Source organism: Lycorma delicatula, chromosome 12 (genome assembly GCF_047948215.1).
Source record: "Lycorma delicatula isolate Av1 chromosome 12, ASM4794821v1, whole genome shotgun sequence".
Lineage (NCBI taxonomy): Eukaryota > Metazoa > Arthropoda > Insecta > Hemiptera > Fulgoridae > Lycorma > Lycorma delicatula.
Genome location: NC_134466.1, coordinates 8,458,938 through 8,477,938, shown reverse-complemented (window position 1 = coordinate 8,477,938; position 19,001 = coordinate 8,458,938). Strand labels below are relative to the sequence as shown.

General features: G+C 34.4%; 1 protein-coding gene across 2 annotated transcripts in view; it reads left to right on the top strand.

Annotated features, from left to right (window-relative positions):
- Positions 1-19,001, top strand: part of LOC142332945 (zinc finger protein 395-like) — a 256,769-nt gene that overhangs the window by 27,878 nt on the left and 209,890 nt on the right. For both annotated transcript variants that reach the window (XM_075379665.1, XM_075379664.1), the window contains exon 2: positions 212-561. In XM_075379665.1, the coding sequence (XP_075235780.1) occupies positions 217-561 (345 nt within the window). In that variant the 5' untranslated portion in view covers positions 212-216. The remainder of the gene's footprint in view (positions 1-211; positions 562-19,001) is intronic.

Below are 19,001 nucleotides of genomic sequence, written 5' to 3'. Positions count from 1 at the left end.
GGTTGAATTATTCGGCGTAGTGAAGTAAGCACCGGGATTGTACCTCATTCTTAGTATTTGTTATTGCGCCTGACACGGGATAATTATTATTCTTTAATATTAACTATACGATCTACCGGTTGTAATTCTTACAGTTATTTTACGGCTATAAATTAAATAACAAATTGTTATTACTTGTAATATATATTAATTTTTTCTTTGTTTTTTACAGGTAGAATGTCAACCGGAAAGAGGTTAGCAAAGAGATCAATAGTGGGTACACGTGTTGTTGCCCCTGGAGACGATGGCCTGTTGTATTCTGGTGTTATAACGACCGTAAAAACTTCATCGGATGATAGTTCAACAAAATACGCGGTACGTTTAGAACATTTCCGTCGCATCGCCGTATTTAAAGATCGCGATCTAATCGGTCCCGGTTTCGGTTCTATTCACGGATTAACGTTACAGCAGGGTCAAAAAGTTTATTTAACGTATAACGGACGGGAGATTTCTGGCCTCGTTCAAACACACGATCCGTCAAAAGATGAAGTTTTAGTTCATATAAGTCCGCCTGGAATCGAGGTAAGTTTACTGCGTTTTATTATTATTATTAGGCCCTCCGGGCGTTGCCTTGGCGGCGTCTCGAAATGGGATTATTAGGTGTCCAAAATTGATTACGTCTTGTGTAAAATACTTTTTTTAAATGACGAAAATCGATATAACAAAAGTTAAATTAGAAATGTTTACTAACCAATCGGAATTCTCCGCTTGTGATCGGCGCGTTCCGGTGCCTACGTTTTGGTTATAATTCATTATTTTATGAAGAAAAACAATCGTATAAATAATTTAAAAATATGTAAAAGAGTTTTTAAAACAACGCTTAAATTAAACCCGCTGAAAGGTAAAAAATAATTTTAGGACTGTATCTCAGAACGGATTTGACAAGCTTTGATGGTTATATGAAAGAAAATTAAAAATTTGATGTTTTTTCCAATTTTTTTGTAAGCGTGATGAATGACCTAAAGTGCGGGGTACCGCGGCCGTCACCTTCATTAAAGTTTGTTGTCAAATTCATTCTGATATTTTGTTATAAAATTGCTTTTTTTTATTTTAATGCGTTTAATTTCATAGCGGTATTTAATTTTTTTTTACATATTTTTTATTTTCTTCTTTTTAGTGGATTTAATATAAAAGCGGTTTATAGAAAGTTTTTGTTATATATTTTCTATTTTCTACTTTTTAGTCTTCATAAGTTTATACTTTACAGCTGCACTAGCGCACAGTTTTGAGCGTATTTAGTGAAATATCGGATCGGTACGTTTTACGATGGATGAGTGTGATCAAAACATAGGGCTAATCGATTTAATTTCCGGATAACCAAGATTCAGTCGATCAAGAGTGAACCTGTTGCGTTAAACAGTTAGCGCTTGACCTTCTGATTCATACGCCGTTTGAATCGTGAAAATCGGACAAGCGGTTGCCGAGATATTACGGTGGCAACTCTCAGCACACCCCCCTCACCAATTTCCGAAGGGCGACCCAGGAAAACTAGAAGGTATTATCATCCGACGGGTACCACTGGGAGCGGATGGGGGATTTTATGTGGGGAGGTCGAAAAAATTTCTCAGAGCAGTAGGACCAACCGTTTTCGACATATTTGCGATTTTCGTCCAAAAATTCGGATCCGGTTAAAAAATACAAAATTTCCCCAAAGCTTCGATATATATTTCGCATATGTATACGGTATATCGATATATAATAATATAACAAGTTTGCGCTTGACTACCACGAGACGTGTACTAACGAATCGGGATTTTCCACTAGCGATCGGTGCATTCCGGTACTAAGCTAAGGAGGACGCACGCACAGTCACACATACAAATGCCGTTTAGTAGGGTAGCACTATTATTATTCCACGGCGGAGTGATAATGTCTCTTCCTTTCATCCGTAGGTTCTGGGTTCGAGTCCGGGTGAGGTATGGCGTTTTTCAAACGCTACGAAGTTCAGTTTCATGTGAACAATTTTTTTCAAAATCAATATCATCCATAGTAGTGACTAGAGACAGATTTACCTTGTAACAAGCACTTTTATAAAACGTTTTGAAATAAATATTTGAAAAATATCGTAAACGGTTCAAAAGAAAACTTTTTTATAACAATTTTCTGTTTTAAAAACACGTTTTCCCATCCAGAGTCGGAAAGATCAAACGAAATTATTTTTTTAAAATATTTACAAAAACGTTTACATCATTTTAACGAAGAGTGGTTTTATATTTAATGTTATTCATCTTATATTCTGTTTCCGGTCTGGAATAGAATCCCGATGCAACTTGCGTGTATCTTCTACGCTCCTAGAAGTTTGCTAGATATTCGAAGTTCTGGTGGCTTTTTATACGCTAAATGCTCGTAAACTTTCCTTCATTTAGAAGTTCCTGAATTTACACATCACGGTCGTCACGTGAAGGTTACGCATTAGATTGCTAACGCTATATTTACTTCTCGGTTGTAGAGATGGTCTACCTAAAACCTATCTTTTTGTCTTGAGGTTTATTTTTGAACAATACAACGTTTCCAGAAGCTCTTCCTTCACTGTAATAAGACCGATAGAAAATAAAGTTTTGCAAAGCACATTCTAAGACAGAGGTTTTACAACACGTTATGTACAAGTAAATAGTCATTTTTAATCGGCAATTTTTAGTCGATTATGTTTCGTTAATCGATGAAAGCGGCATTGTTAATTCAGTTTCGATTATAAATCGTCTTAACGTATATGCAGAGTATCATAAAATAACGTAAATATTTCAGACGTATTTTTCTGACGAAATTTAAAAAAAAAAACTGTTATCAACTTCATCATCGTATGGTATTCTGTTTTTATGGACGCGGTGGACCGGTCGATCGGCCATCACGATCACCCGACTCAACGCCACTAGATTACTTCAATTGGGAGCATCCACCATGACTCTTCCGTTTGTAAAGCTGATGCCGAAGAATATTATAAAGAATGCTAATTACGTACAGAAAAAATAATACGATTTTTTGTCTATTTTTGGTCCGTTTTGCTTCGATAAAAAACGATTTTTATTCACTATATTGGCTGTATTTACATTAATTTTCTCAGAATTAAAGTTTCGACAAGTTTTCTTACCGAATCTTTCGCATTTATTATTCGTTTAACAAAGCTGTTTCACTATAAACCCAAAAAAAATTTGTTTTTCGACACCGAATTTTGTGTTTTACGTCGCATATCTTAAACCCTTCTGGAGTTACAGTTCTGAGACCTATTTTATCTTATTTCTCAGCTCAAATTACATCAGAAACCTTCAACTTTACTTCTTAATTCGTGTTCCAAAAATTACAGTAGGGCTTCTTATTATTAGAAGAGTTGATATCCGAGCGAAATTTTTCGCTAGCCGTAACTCGAAAACAAAGCGTTTCTAGACCTATGTTTATATTAAATTTTTTCAATATTTTCACTAGTAGAGCATATGCTGAATGTTTCTTCATTTCTTCGTCGGACACACTATATATATATGTAGCTTTTAGTGGTAAAACTGAACAAGTAGATTTTTGTTTTAAATTGCACTTTTTGTCAAAATGTAATGTAAATGGAGGTTATCTTATAGTGGTAAAAGTGTTCGTGTCCTACTCTGTTACTATGTCAACTAACAGAGCTTTGTGAAATGATCAATTCCCGGTAAACAAATCCGCTGAGAGGTAAACATGACTAAAATTGGTGTACTGTAAAAAAGGTAAAATTGGATTTGATCACTTTTGCCTTTAATCTTATATACATATACAGGGTGTCCCATATAAAAGGCAACCCATCAATCACTCATCCATGAAATTTCAAAAGTCAAGCTACTCCCCTACTCGTTACTGAAATGGATTCGTCCAACATCTGAACATCGCGGCGACGCAGTAGAACACTACCGATAGTAACAACAATGCGACGATCATAATGGTCAGTGTATTGCTAGAGACAAGATGGTGTTTTCGCTAGATGAACGTGTTTTCATTGTCGAGTCATACCTCAGTACGAAATCAGCGGTTGCAGTGCAAGATTTGTTTCGCCATAAGTACCCGGATAAACCGGCTCCCAACAAAACATCAGTGTTAAGGTTAGTTGCAAAATTTAAAGAGACCGGTTCTGTTAATAACAAGGAACACAAAAGATCTGCGTCAGTGTTCAATACAGAAACAGTCGCTGAAATCAAAGACCGATTACTCGCCTCGCCAGATCTTTGTCTGCTGTAATTAATTCGTCTAAATCGACTGTTCGTCGGACGACCAAACGATTACAATTATGACCTTAAAACGTCGCATTCAAACGGTTCATCGACTTCTTGAGCCCGACAAAGAAAAACGGTTACAATATCGTGAAAGGTTCCGTCGATTTCTGAGTGAGGGAATTAACGTTATGAATTCGTTATTTTTCACAGATGAAGCACGGTTTCATTTGGATTGCTACGTAAACAGCCAAAACAGTAGAATTTGGAGCGCTGAAAATCCCCACGTTTATCACGAAAAACAATTACACCCGCAGAAGTCGGGCGTGTGGTGCGCATTAACACGGAAGAAAATAATCGGTCACACACACACACACACACACACACACATATATATATATATATATATATATATATATATATATATATACACACACACATACATACACATACATATACATACACACACATACACACACATACATATACATGCATATACATACACACACATACATATACATACATATACATATACACACACACATACACACACACACACACACACACACACACACACACACACACACACACACACACACACGTGTCAAATTAAATAATAATTTTCTCGCGATAAGATGTAATATTAAATAATAATAAAACAATCGATATAAATTTTTCTTTTTTGAATAATATTACACGGCGACTATTATCAACAGCAACAGTCAACAATGTAAAATGAAGCTTCTTTCAACAGGAACGGTGTTGAAAACGATCACAAACAGCGTATCTGGAGCGACAAGAATCATCATTCTACCTTCCAAAGCAACCGTCAACAAGGATTTTCCCTGAACATACGGGCCGGTATTTTTAACGACTATCTTTTAGGTCCTGTCATTCTAGTAAATCGTTAAAATGGAAAAAATTATCTTGTTCATTTAACCGAAAATATTCCATATTTTTTGGAAGACCTACCGCTACGATTAAGAGGAAATATGTGGTTTCACCGCGATGAAATTCCAGTACGTTTCATTCAGTCGGTATCAGAATTCCTGCGTAAAATTTTCAATGAAAAATGGATAGGCCGCGGTGGGCCAGTGCCTTGGCTTGCCCGATCACCTGATTTAAACCCTCTTGACTTCTATCTGTGGGACCGTTTGAAACGTATTATTTTTTATTCGACTGAACGTTGAGGATCTTCGACAAAGGATGCAAAATGAATTTCAAGAAATTAGGAATACTCCCGGAATTTTTGAACGGTAAAGACAATCTCTCAGAGAAAGACTGGAGACTTGTGTAATTTCTAACGGTGGACGCTTTGAACATCTCTTATAACTTTTAACGATTATTAACTGCTTAAATATTCCTAATTTTCTACAATAATTAACGTAAGATTATCGCAGGTAGTTGTTTTATTTTTTTAATTATTAGGTTTATTATTGTGAAAACATTATTGTACGTTTGGTTTTATGCAAGACGGTTTAGATCGTTTTATTTCTGTTGTTTTAAATAATTTTATTAGCCGGTAAGAGCTCAAAATTTTTAAACTCTACAAAAATCAGGGAAAAGTTCAACGTCTTTACTAAGTTACTAAAGTTTTTATTTGAATAAAAATACAATAATATGACGACATCACTTGATAACGTGACGTAATCGCATACGAATATCTTCACCGCTTTTTATCAATGCGTCATTCTTTTTCTTCTAATCAAAAAAGAAAAGAAACAAAAATTATTCCTGAAATTTTATTTTTTCTTAATTTTTTCTACAGACGGTCAAAGTTCTTATTGGAGAAAAATGAAAAAAAAAATTAAATTGACGTCTTGTAAGTTACTTGTCATAACAGTATTAAATACTTATAAAGTAAGATTTCCGGTGTATTGGATTTTATTATGACATAAATATTAGTAAGGTTTTCCTGAAATATAAATTATGATTCATATAAATCCGTTTAAAAATGATTATCTTTTATAAATCTCAGTTCTTACATAGTAATTAACGTATCGTAATTTATCTATTCCATATAATAAATGCCATCTATATAATATAATTATACTTCCTTAAATTTCCTGGTAAAATAAATATATATATAAAAATCGGTTGTGTTGGTGTGCTTTGCTTTTATTACGAACGTATGCTGTCTCGGTATTTCCAAGTTCTGAGGAAACAGTTTTCCTTTATACGTACTTTTTACGTAGAACATCGCATATAATTTTAAACTTTAATTTTTAAAACGCTTTTAAGACGCTTTTCCTGGCCATATTCTAAGCGACTTTTTTTTTCGAGGTCTGTTTAGAAAATTAACGGACTTTTTTTTTTTAATCTTTCTTATTAATTTTACAGATTATCGGTCCTTGTCCCCTTCAAAGTACTCTCCTTCCCTATTCCGGCGATGTTTCCGCTTCGATAAGCGGTCCTGGACAACATCATTTGAAATAGCCCTTAAGATCTTTGACGAATTTGATTTAATATCAATACTCTCAAAACGGCGTCCTTTCGTACCGATTTTAATTTCGGAAATAAAAAGAATCGCAAGGAAACGGGGCTGGCGAGTAGGGAGGCCGAGGGAGGACATTTGTCCTTGTTATTGGTCTCTTGTTGCGGATTTTTTCACGTAACCGTTCTAAAACGCCTTGACAGTACGCACGGTTCACCGTTTATCCTTGAGGCGAGAATTCAAAACGCACGATTCCATTAAAATTGAAAAAACTGAGAGCATCGCTTCGATATCGGATCGAGACTGACGTATTTTCTTGGGGCGTGGAGATCCTTTGCCGATCCGTCGTGATGATTGGACTTTTGTCTCGATGTCGTAGCCGTAAACCCGGCTTTCCTCTCCCGTTATTATCCTTTGCGTGAATTTTTCATCGCCATCGGCTTGTTCAAGAAGTCGCCGACAAACATCCGTATCGAGTGGATGTTTGTCTTTCCGCTGTTTGGTCGTCAAACGAGGAACAAACTTTGCTGCGAATCGATGGATGTTTCAATCAAAATATCACGGCACGATCCGTCGAAATGCTAGCTTCTTCTGCAAGCTCTCTGACCAGATCGCGATTTTCTAAACGCGGGTGTCATCGGTTCATCTTCGATCGATTGACGACCGTTTCTAAATCGTGAAAACCATTCGTAACATCGCGTACGACCCAGAAATTCGTTTCTGGAAGGTCGTTTCAAAACATGAAACGTTTCTGTGAAAGTTTTTCCCGGTTCACAGTAAATTTTACGTCGTATCGTCGCCCCCGAAAGTCGCACGTTACAAAAATCGCTACTAACGCTTAAACAAGTCGCATTCGAATAACAATAACGCGAAACTAAACGATATATCGACGATCCAAGAACGTGTGGTTTCAGAGGAGATTTGCGGAACAGAATGCTGCCGACCGCAGGTGACTAAATATCTCCGTTGACGCGTAATTAAAAATGTTCGATTACTTTCTGAACGGGCCTCGTATATTTTTTATTTATTGGAGAAAGTATATTTTTCTTTTAAACTGAAAATGTGTATACTAGATTAAGGGTACCTTAACGTACAAATTCCAGTGCTAGCTGTCGATAGCGAAGTTTACTGAAATACAAAAATGGTTTTCCCTAATAATTATACGTTGTAATCTGTTCGATTAGCGAATAATAAGCAGCCCCTTTCTCATGGCCCGGTGAGATGTAGATGAAGTGTTAAGGAGGTGCAGACTCAGGTCGAATATATAGTATTGAAATCCGTATAAAAGCGACTGACTTTTACTAGGATTTGAACCTCAGAATTTTCGACTGATTTCCGAAGACGCAAATCAGACCGCAAATCCGGTGAGCTAACAAAATATCAGACTACAATAATACTTTTCACTACCGGCTTCAAAATTGGTTTACACTAAACAGAAATAATTAATTCGTTTCTTCAACTATTATGTTTCAGGTACTGTACCACCATTTATGAAATGGCTGCCGTTTGATTTGGGTATTCGTAATTCCAAGTTTTTTTTCTTTTTTAGGAAAACCTTTTGTTTACTAATCCGTTTAAAATGATGACACAATCCTATACGTTCCATTTACAATTTTTGAATCGCCCCCTCTTCCTGGGACTCCATCTACGTTTGGGTCGTGCGGTTTCTAATAGAAAGTAATTTATCGATTCTACTCCTCCCTTTGTATTTGTTATATTTTTTAAATATTTAATTCTTTTGTTTTGTAATAATTAAAAGTTTTTCTAGTTTCATATTTAATTATAATCAATTACGTTTTGTTTTTAATAAATTTTACACCGTTTTGTTCAGAATTATGTTTTCTACAATTTTTGTTTAAATGTTTTACGCGTCTCTTATGAATTTAAAAAAGTTATTGCACGTTAAGCATAAAAGATATGTTTTTTTTTTACAATAATTTATTGATTTTCACCCCAAATTTAGTTGTAAATTACTGCAGATATGGTTGTGGGACCTATTTTATTCAATTTTTCTGATCAAAATCCCCCTAACCTAACCTAATTCTACCCCTTAACTAACGTACTAAAAATTTCAGAACGATCTATTTTACCGAGGTAGCTGAAATCCGAGTGAAATTTTTCGCTAGCCGTAACTCGCAAACGAAACATTTTAGGACATATGTGTATATGTACTTTTTTTATTATTTTCACGAATAGAATAGATAATGAAAATCCCGGGAGAACTTCGTGTTACTCTGTATGGTGTTTTTGTTATGGTTGTGTAATCTAATAAAATTTAATTTTATGTAATAAGAACTGTTGTAGCAAAATGATCGATTATATTACAAAATATATAATTATATATTATACCAGTTAATGATGTTAAAGAACAATTTAGATTCGGAGTAACAGTACAAGGTGAAAAAATAAAGATGTTACGATTTGCTGATGATATAGTAATTCTAGCTGAGAGTAAAACGGTTTTAGAGGAAACAATGAATGGCATAGATGAAGTCCTACGCAAGAACTACCGCATAAAAATAAACAGGAACAAAACGAAAGTAATGAAATGTAGTAGAAATAACAAAGATGGACCGCTGAATGTGAAAATAGGAGGAGAAAAGTTTATAGAGGTTGAAGAATTTTGGTATTTGGGAAGTAGAATTACTAAAGATGGATGATGCAGGAGCGATATAAAATGCCGAATAGCGCAGGCGAAACGAGCCTTTTGTCAGAAATATAATTTGTTTACATCAAAAATTAATTTAAAGGTCAGGAAAGGATTTTTGAAAGTATATGTTTGGAGTGTCGCTTTATATGGAAGTGAAACTTGGACAATCGGAGTACCTGAGAAGAAAAGATTAGAAGCTTTTGAAATGTGGTGCTACAGGAGAATGTTAAAAATCAGACGGGTGGATAAAGCGACAAATGAAGAGGTGTTGCGGCAAATCGATGAAGAAAGAAGCATTTGGAAAAATATAGTTAAAAGAAGAGACAGACTTATAGGCCATATATTAGAGGGCATCCTGGAATAGTTGCTCATAGAAGGAAAAAGTTGTGCAGGCAGGCAACGTTTGGAATATGTAAAACAAATTATTAGGGATGTAGGATGTAGGGGGTATACCGAAATGAAACGACTAGCACTAGAAAGGGAATCTTGGAGAGCTGCATTAAACCAGTCAAATGACTGAAGACAAAAAATAATAATTATAAATAAATATTGAGAATAGGGTGTTGTGTTTTTACTTCCTTGTACGAAGTAAAGGAAGTATTGTAATCGCGAAAATTTTGGTTTTCAGATTTCTACGGAATTATCCATTTTGACCATCCCTGAATCCATTTTGACTAATTTCGACGTGACGTCTGTTCGTACGTATGTATCTAGCATAGCTCAAAAACGATTAGCCGTAGGATGTTGAAATTTCGGATTTAGGACTATTGTAACCTCTAGCTGTACACCTCTTCTTTTGACTGCAATCGACTGAACCAAAAATTTCTAAAAATTACTGTAATTTCTTAACTGCAGTAATAAGCAGCAGTCATTGAGAATTTTTTAACGATTTATAATAAGCGGTACCGAATTTCATTAGTTCAGAGTTACAGGCAAATAAAATTTTAATTAATGAAATATTTGAATCTTACAAGGGGAAAGTACATCGGTTAGATCCCGACTTCATCTCTTTTTTTTTTTAACTTCCTTTTTTTAATTTAAATATATCGATTTATTAATAATTATTATCCTGTCATTATAAAAAAAAATTTACGATGAATAATAGCAGCTCCTACTCCTGTTTCTTCTTTAGTCCATTCTTCTACTTTGGTAACTTCTGGTGTTAATTTAATTATTCGTTTTAATTATTTTATTTGTTTTTGTAATACTTATTTTTTAATGGTTATTTCTTTGGTTACAATATAAATAATTAAAGGGACAATATAAATAAAATTATAAATATAATTAATATAATAATTTTCAATATATATTAATTTAATATTATAAATTAAATTATAATAACAAAAATAAAGAAAAAATATGAGAAGTTATTAATGAAATAAAATTTTATGTACTTTTTATTTTAACAAAAATGCGTATATGTAATTTAATAGACGTTCAAGAAAGTCATGTGGTGTCCACATCGGCTTTTTTTTAAACGTTGTTTAAAATGAACATTTCCGTTCTATTCTTTTTTCGGTTAACGAGTTAATTCACCGCACAAGTTTACAAAGAAGCTTGTACTTGGTAATATGGAGATGGAACATTGTACCGTACGAAAAATGCCGAGCCTGGCCGGGATTAGAACCCAGGACCTCCAGATGAAAATTCGAAACGCTATCACTCCGCCGTGAAGATCGGCATTTTTATTCTTTACCATATCTTAGCCTTAAAATACAACTTTTGCCTTAATCAATCGATTATCTGTTTCGTAAATTTTAATTTTTGTCTTCATTTACTTCCTATTAACACCTATTCCATTAGTAAATTTCTTGTTTTAACAAAAACTAGACAATCCATACAAAAATATTAATTTTTTTACCGACCTTTCGAAGAAACGTAAGGTATTATTTTCGGTTGCATGGTGTGAGCGGGTGAAAAATTTATTTTCTTTACTTTTTGAGGTATATGAAAATATTATTCACTTTATATATATATATATATATATATATATATATATATATATGCGTAGGCCTATGTATAAAATATTTTGGCTCGAAAATCTCCAAAATTACGTGATCGATTTCATTGAAATTTAGATATGCTACAGTACTGTTTCTGAAGTTATTAATATGAAAATTTGATGAAGATCGGTTGTTACACTCAATTTAAGGTTGAAAAAGTTTGAGGTTATGTTGATTTCGAATTAGCGGTACGTTTTTCATATAAATCTATGCAACGAGTCACAGTAGTGAGCGAGTTGAAACTTGTGTTTTATTTCTAAATTTTATTTACTTTTTATTTTTTCGACGTGTATTTTTAATCAACGTTTTTTTTTTTGTAAAATTTTAAATTATAACGAGTCGATACTTTTTCAGCAGGAAACAAAATAAAATAACGATATTCCGTCTTGTCGCGCAGATTTGTGCAAGAATCTTTTTATTTTGTCCCCGGACTATTAATCTCCCATCAAATTTTACTTAAATTAAAAAAAAGAAAAGTTAACGGGAGGGACTCCTTGTCTAATTGTCAATTTAAATTTTATGAAGGTATCGTCCAGGCAAAGCCGTTTTATTTGCTAATAAATTAATAAATATATTATTAGGTCAAGCGTACAAATAAGGGCGTATCTTTTTTTTAAACTGCTGAACCGGTTAGAAAACGTAGTAATGGGTCGATGGCAAGTTGCAAAACACGTTACGGAGTACACATTAATAGATGGTGGTAGTGATTTTGAAATATCTTGGTGTGTTGTGTATTCGTGAAAGCAGTTTCGAGTCCACGTTTCTCTATAATGGGGTCATGACTATATTGCATAGTTACGTAGATAGGTAGGTGGATAAGCGATCGTACTGCTGGCGGTTTCACATCTTGGCCGTTCAAGGCTACAATTGTCATGGTTTGTTTTCTCATTTTTATAGTTGTGTGTGTGTGTGTATGTGTGTGTGTGTGTGTGTGTGTGTGTGTGTGTGTGTGTGTGTGTGTGTGTGTGTGTGTGTGTGTGTGTGTGTGTGTGTGTCCAAACTAATTTGGATTTTCCTAATTTACCAGATATTCAGAAAAGAAAAAAAGAAGATAAGAAACGTAAATATATTAGAATTTAAATGACGTTTCAACAATATAATTGTGACGTAGAAACATCCAGAGCGCCTGCGCATTTTGTATATATAGTATATTGATCTGGACCAGCTGTTAAACGACCTTGGGTATTACCACTGTATTCTATGACGTCATCGAGGAAGTTCAGTTACCACCTGCTCTTTAATATAAACATGCTATCGTTTTATTTCCATCTCGCTTTTTTCCATTCTGTATCTGTCATCTTGGCAGTTTTTTTTAATTATTATTATTATCAATTTAATCATTATGACGTTTTTAAAAATGATTTGTACCTTGGAAAAAGACTTATAATCATTTTAAGTTGTCTTTCTATTTCAAAAAGTTGGCGCTTATTAAAATAAATATATTTATTATTTTTAATATTTGGTATTCCCCATTAATTTCTCGTCTCTCACACACTCTCTCTTTCTTTCCTTACTTCTTTCTCGGTTTATTAAGAGTCGCAATAAATTAAAATTTAATTATTTAATTAAACATATTATTATAATTATCATCATTCGCTGCGTATATTAAATAATAGCTCGTACCGAAAATATTATTCCGTCTGTTTGTCCTCTTTTTTCGTTCAGATTTCATTAATATTAATTTTATTTAATATTATTTAAAAACAATTTAAAATTTAAAAAAATTAAATTTAATAAAAATAGAAATGTTCGTGTTAAATATTAATAATTTAAAATTTAAATTACGCTTTTCATTTTACAACATAATAAACAACTTAAACCCGCCGGGTTGGTCTACTGGTTAAAATCAGCTGATTTTCGAAGTCGAGAGTTCTAAGGTTCGAATCTTTGTAAAGGCTGTTATTTTGATTCGGATTTGAATTCTAAACTGTGGATACCGCTGTTATTTGGCGGTCTGGTTTCAATTAACCACACGTTTCAGAAGCGGTTGACTTGAGTCTTTTCCAGATTACATGTTTACCGGTACATTTACACTTTTATTGCACTACATATGCTATTTCCTGAAGCCTGACAAGGCGGTAGTAGTAATTGCATTTGTCTATAAACACACACATACACACACTCATACCCGGCAGTAGCTGGAAAATTTGTTGGAGAAATACATATATATATATATATATATATATATATATATATAAACATCTTAGATGAGTTTGTTTGTATCAGAAAGAGAAAAGGTCCGATGTAAAATTTAGTATCGTGTTAATCGGTAACTTAATTTTTTTAAATTATGTACTGGTATACTAGTTCATTCTGAAGTTGTACTTTTGTGAAATTATTACATCTTCAGTTTCTGAAAATGTAATTTAATTTTAATTAAAATAAAAAAAAATATATATATTTGGAAACTATCATCTCGTCCCTGTTCCCTCCCCCCGGGTTATATTGTTACTTGCGTTTCTCGTCGCTGTCGGTGGATATTTAGCAGGTCAGAGCTCACTTTCCATCTCAGGATGCTGTGATGCAATGATATAATGTAGTAGTATATCTAAAGTTGCGGATGTCAAAATTTGATGAAGATCGGTAGTCGTTCTTGAGTTAAGCTTAATTTAAGATCGAAAAAATTTGAGCGGGGAAAGATGGAAGGTTGACGTTTATTTATCCGCAGAATCTATCGTTAGCGATATTAAACCGAATTAAAATTAAAATAAGAAACAAATTAAATTAACGAGAAGACTTTTCTTTTTCTTCTTTTTTGACGCTTTATTTGAAACGATGTCAAATTTGTTAAATTATCATAAGCGCATATATTTTCTTTTGTTAAAAGGTGTGGTCGCCGGATATCTGGTTGAATAAACAGTATTATTTAGGATAATGACTAGAACAAAGAGGTTTATTATGACTAAACGACTTCAGACTGCTGTTTCCACAGATATAATACGTTAGGCCTTGTTTCTTATTTTTAGAACCGATTTTAATGATTCTTCCGGCCGTAAGACGTTTCCTTATCTCCTTGTTGTTGTTGTAATAATAACAATTTTTGTATACTCATTCTTGCGATCGCTTACAACTTTCCTGAGCGTACGTGAAAAATACACCGATACAAAGTGAATATAATCTCAAATTAAGATGGTGTTGTCTGTTGTCAACATTAAATTGAGCGTAACTCGACCGATCGTCATCAAGTTTTCACGCGCATAACTTCAGATCCGCTACTACGGCGGATCTAAATTTCAATGAAATCGGTTTGCTAGTTTTGGAGATTTTGGAGCCACAAATTTTATACGTTAACATATACTTATATATAAGGAAATTGTATTTTAAACGAACGGTATTTTGTACTCCTCGTACATCAAAACGTAAAGAAAATTCAATTTCACCCTCCAAACTTCCACCGTCCGACCTAAGGTATTACCGTACTTTTCTTCGGAAAATCGGTAAAAAAAGTAGAGGGTAATGTTCATACGTACGTATGTATCTCTGTTGGCGTGTTTGAAGCTTAATAACCTTTTACTGGATAAACCGATTTTGATGAAATTTCATACCGACATTCGTGTACACGTGGCGTTTGTTGATAAAAATTTGGGGTCAATATTTCCACGGAGTGTGGTAAATTTCTCAAGATTTTACAAGCATTACTCTGCTTTATATTAAGATCAACATGCTTAAACCGTGCTCGGTAAACGCTTATCTTACCGTTTTAAACAGCATATTGCCCTCAAATTATCCCTTCTCCCCGAAAATTGAATAAAGCTATCTTTTAATTTATCGGATATTTTTCAATCGAATTTGTTTTTTACGTCTTCCTAAGCATAGTAATAGTGCAAACGATCCCCAAAAAATACATTGAGGGTAATATTGGTGGTGGGGAAGCCGATCAGAGTTTAAAAATATGGATTTTTAAAACCATTACAAAAGAATTTCATCATATTCAAACAACAACAGAGAAATCTTAGATAACATATTATCGGTTGTACAACTTTAAGTGAAATTTCTTTCCTAGTTTCTTCCGTTTAACATACCGAACGTAGGAAAACATATAATTTACTTGAAGGTAATTTTGGAGGTAGGACAGCAGAAAAAATATGCCGATTTTTGTGAATTTTGGAAAGTTTTTTTGAGTTACTTAAACGTAATTATTATTTTACGATAAAAATTTATCGTATATTACCTACGCATCAAAAAATAAATTTTAGGTAACTTTTTTCACGTATCATTATTTTCCCATACAACCGAAGACAGGAAATTTTCCGACTTTTTATTGTCGGATTTTTTCTGATCTTTATTTCCTTGTAAGAAGTAAAGTATTGCGATCGCGAAAAATTTCGGTTTTCAGATTTCAACGGAAATATCCATTTTGACCATCCCTGAATCCGTTTGACTAGTTTCGGTGTGACGTCTGTACGTACGTACGTATGTATCTTGCATAACTTAAAAACGATTAGCCGTAGGATGTTGAATATTGGATTTAGACCTTTTGTAACATCTAGTTGTGTACCTCCCTTTTTTATTGCAATCGACTAAACCAAATCCGTCCAAAAAAAAAAACAAAAACAAAATTGAATTTTGCACTTTTTCTTAACTGCGGTATAAGCCTTCATCGAGAGCTTTTCAACGATATATCATAAGCGGTACTTATTTTCATCGGTTCCAGAGTTATAGCCAAATGAAATTTTAATTAATGAAATATTTGGATCTTATAAGGGGAAGGCACATCGGTTCGAATCCGACTCCTCCTTTCATCTCCTTTTTTTTAACTTTTTTTTTTGTAATTTAAATATATTGATTTATTAATTTTATTAACCTAATAATTTAGTACTATTACTAATAATTATTAATTTATTACTAATAATTTAGTAACAGCAGTAAAAAAAAAAAGAAAAATATCAGGAGTTATTACTGAAATAAACTTTTATGTACTTTTAATTTCAAAAAATTGTATATATGCAATTTAATAGGCGTACAAGGAACTTATGTGGCGCCCATATCAGATTTTTAGATGTATATTTCATCTTAAAAGACCCGTGTTTTTGAGTAGAATCTATAATTTTTTTGTACCCGACCGCTTTTTATATCTGTAATATTTCGACTATCGCTTATTTGGTACGCAGAGTGTCTGAAAAAGGACTTTCCACCTTTAAAAATATATAAAAATTATCGAGATAACTTACAGATTCGATGAGATCTCATTTCATAGAAAAACATATGAAGCCTGTCGCCCGACATTCAGATCGGTTCGATTCGGCTTCCATTTGTAATGCGACATACATGACGCTTGAAGTCGATCTCATTCCAGACAGTAGCCAGCAAGTAGGGCGTTGCCTCTGCAGCTACGGTGTTAATTCGAAATCTTAGCTCAGCTAGATCGGCAGTCAAAGGCAGCAGATAAACCCGACCTTTAATGAGACCCCGCAAGAAAAACTCTAGCGAGGTGGCCATGCGATTGTAACTTCACGACCGATCTACCGACCTGGGAATCGAGTTTCAAGAAAATCTCGGATTTCTATGCAGCGGTGAGGTGGTACTCCTCCGTCTTAGTGATAGTAACGGTATCCGTCTTGTTCATCATCGCCTGACTGAGGAATTAACAATATTTTGAAGCGCGTCCAGATAAACGATAGTATTTTCGGTCGCTTCCTGGAAGAACAGGCCGTACATTCTTTGTTTGCTAAGAGCAAAAAAAAACTTACCTTAGAGCTATCACGAATGACCCGCAAAAGTTTGAGAGTTTTCGCTATTCCATATTCGCAATTACGGGTGTTCACTTTGCCGCCGGTACGAATCGTTGACTGGTTACTAAAAATTGTATCGTCTAAAAATGTATCGTTGTCTTCCATTCTATTGCCCGACATTTCCACCCGAAATTGCAGCCCAGGACCTTTGTCGTCGTCTGTAATGCCTTGAACCGCGGTTTGTTCGTACGGTTCCAAGCGCAATCGTTTACGTAATACGCGCCAAATACTCGTTTGTGGAACGTCAGTCTTGCTTGACGATCGACCTTTCTTTGAAAGGTTTGATGCCAAGAGTAGATTGTACGCCTACTAGAAAGCTAAAAATCTTGAAACCAAAACGCACAGCGAGTACGTTCCAGACCGGTAAATGTATCCGTTTTTAAAAACACTGGTGATAGCGCTGGTGACCGAATTCGGTACTAATGAACTGTGCGAGTCGAAACTCGATGTGTTTTTCTTTGAAACGAGACCTAAACCGAATCTGTAAGTTATCCACAAATTGAAAAGCAAATAAAAATATATTTAGATCTTTTCGAATCGAAAAGTTATCATTTTCGAATCGTTCTGTAACGTGTTCTTCTATTTTAAAATTTAATTCGTCATAATATTCTTTTTTGTCGATATAAATTCTTTTTAATGCAGAATAGTGTTACTTATGTAATAAAATAGCGTAGCTTTGGTAGAGATCAAACGAGATAGATAAGAAAGGAGAACCACTCGTACACAAAGAAATTCTACTAAAACGTAGCGCTTTCGAGATCATCTTGCTACTTCTTATACCTGTATGTAATAACGCCTATGTACTTATTTTCTGCACGAAAGCTTTTCCTTCGCTGATGCCAGCGATTATAATTTTACAACCTAAATAACAAAACTGTGAAGTTTATAAAGATATCGTCGTACGTTACTTTAATACATTGATTCCCAAAGTGGTCCAGGTGGACCCCCAGGGGTCCACGAGAGACTCGACGGGGGTCTACGTTGGCGTGACAAAGAAATGGGGGTTCACAATTCGTAAGCGGGGGTCCACGAAAATTCATCTGGTTTTGATAGTGATGAACTAAAATGTTGGCTTGACTTTGCGTATCAATCTAGGCAGATAATGTTTTGAGAAGCTCAGCGACTGTTACTTGTAAAAACTTGCATACTCCATATTCAGTACAACGAACGTGTCGAGACTTGCAAAGCGCCGCCGCTGCCGCCGCCGCCGTCCGCAACGCTTGTTCAGACGTGAAAAGGGACGAAATACGGCTTGTGGTGTGTGTGCTAGCAATCTTGCATGAACTTGTTTCATTCTTCACTAATATAAATATTTTTTTGATTGGCCATCCTTACTTTTTTGACATCCACTCACAGCACAGTCAATCAAAAATTAACCAATCAATTCTCACTTTTTTTTCCGGAAGCTGTTAGTTCGTGGAACTCAGCCGTAACGTAAATTTTCATAGTTAGATCTAATCTTCACATTTTCCGTCGACTGGAAATATGGTAGAAATGTAGCTGCAGGGGGTCCACCGGAACCAGCAAAATTTTGACATATATACATTTATTTTGGTTTTTTTTCTCCAACCAGCTACTGCCGGGTCTGGGTATATATATATATATATATATGTGTGTGTGTGTGTGTGTGTGTGTGTGTGTGTGTGTGTGTGTGTGTGTGTGTGTGTGTGTGTGTGTGTGTGTGTGTGTGTGTGTGTGTGTGTGTGTGTGTGTGTATTGACAAATGCAAGTAACGCTACCGGCTTGCCAAACCTAAAGTAGCTGCAGCGTAAGTGTAAATGTACCGGTAAACATGTAGACTGGGACAGACTCAGGTCGAACACTCCTGATACGTGTGGTTAATTGAAAACTAACCGCCAAAGAACATCGGTGTAATAAAATATTTTATTTTTTTATATTTAAAAATAAAAAAAACTGATCGGTAAAGTATCTCGTATGACTTTCTAAAATAGTTAAGTCAAAATACAACAAAAA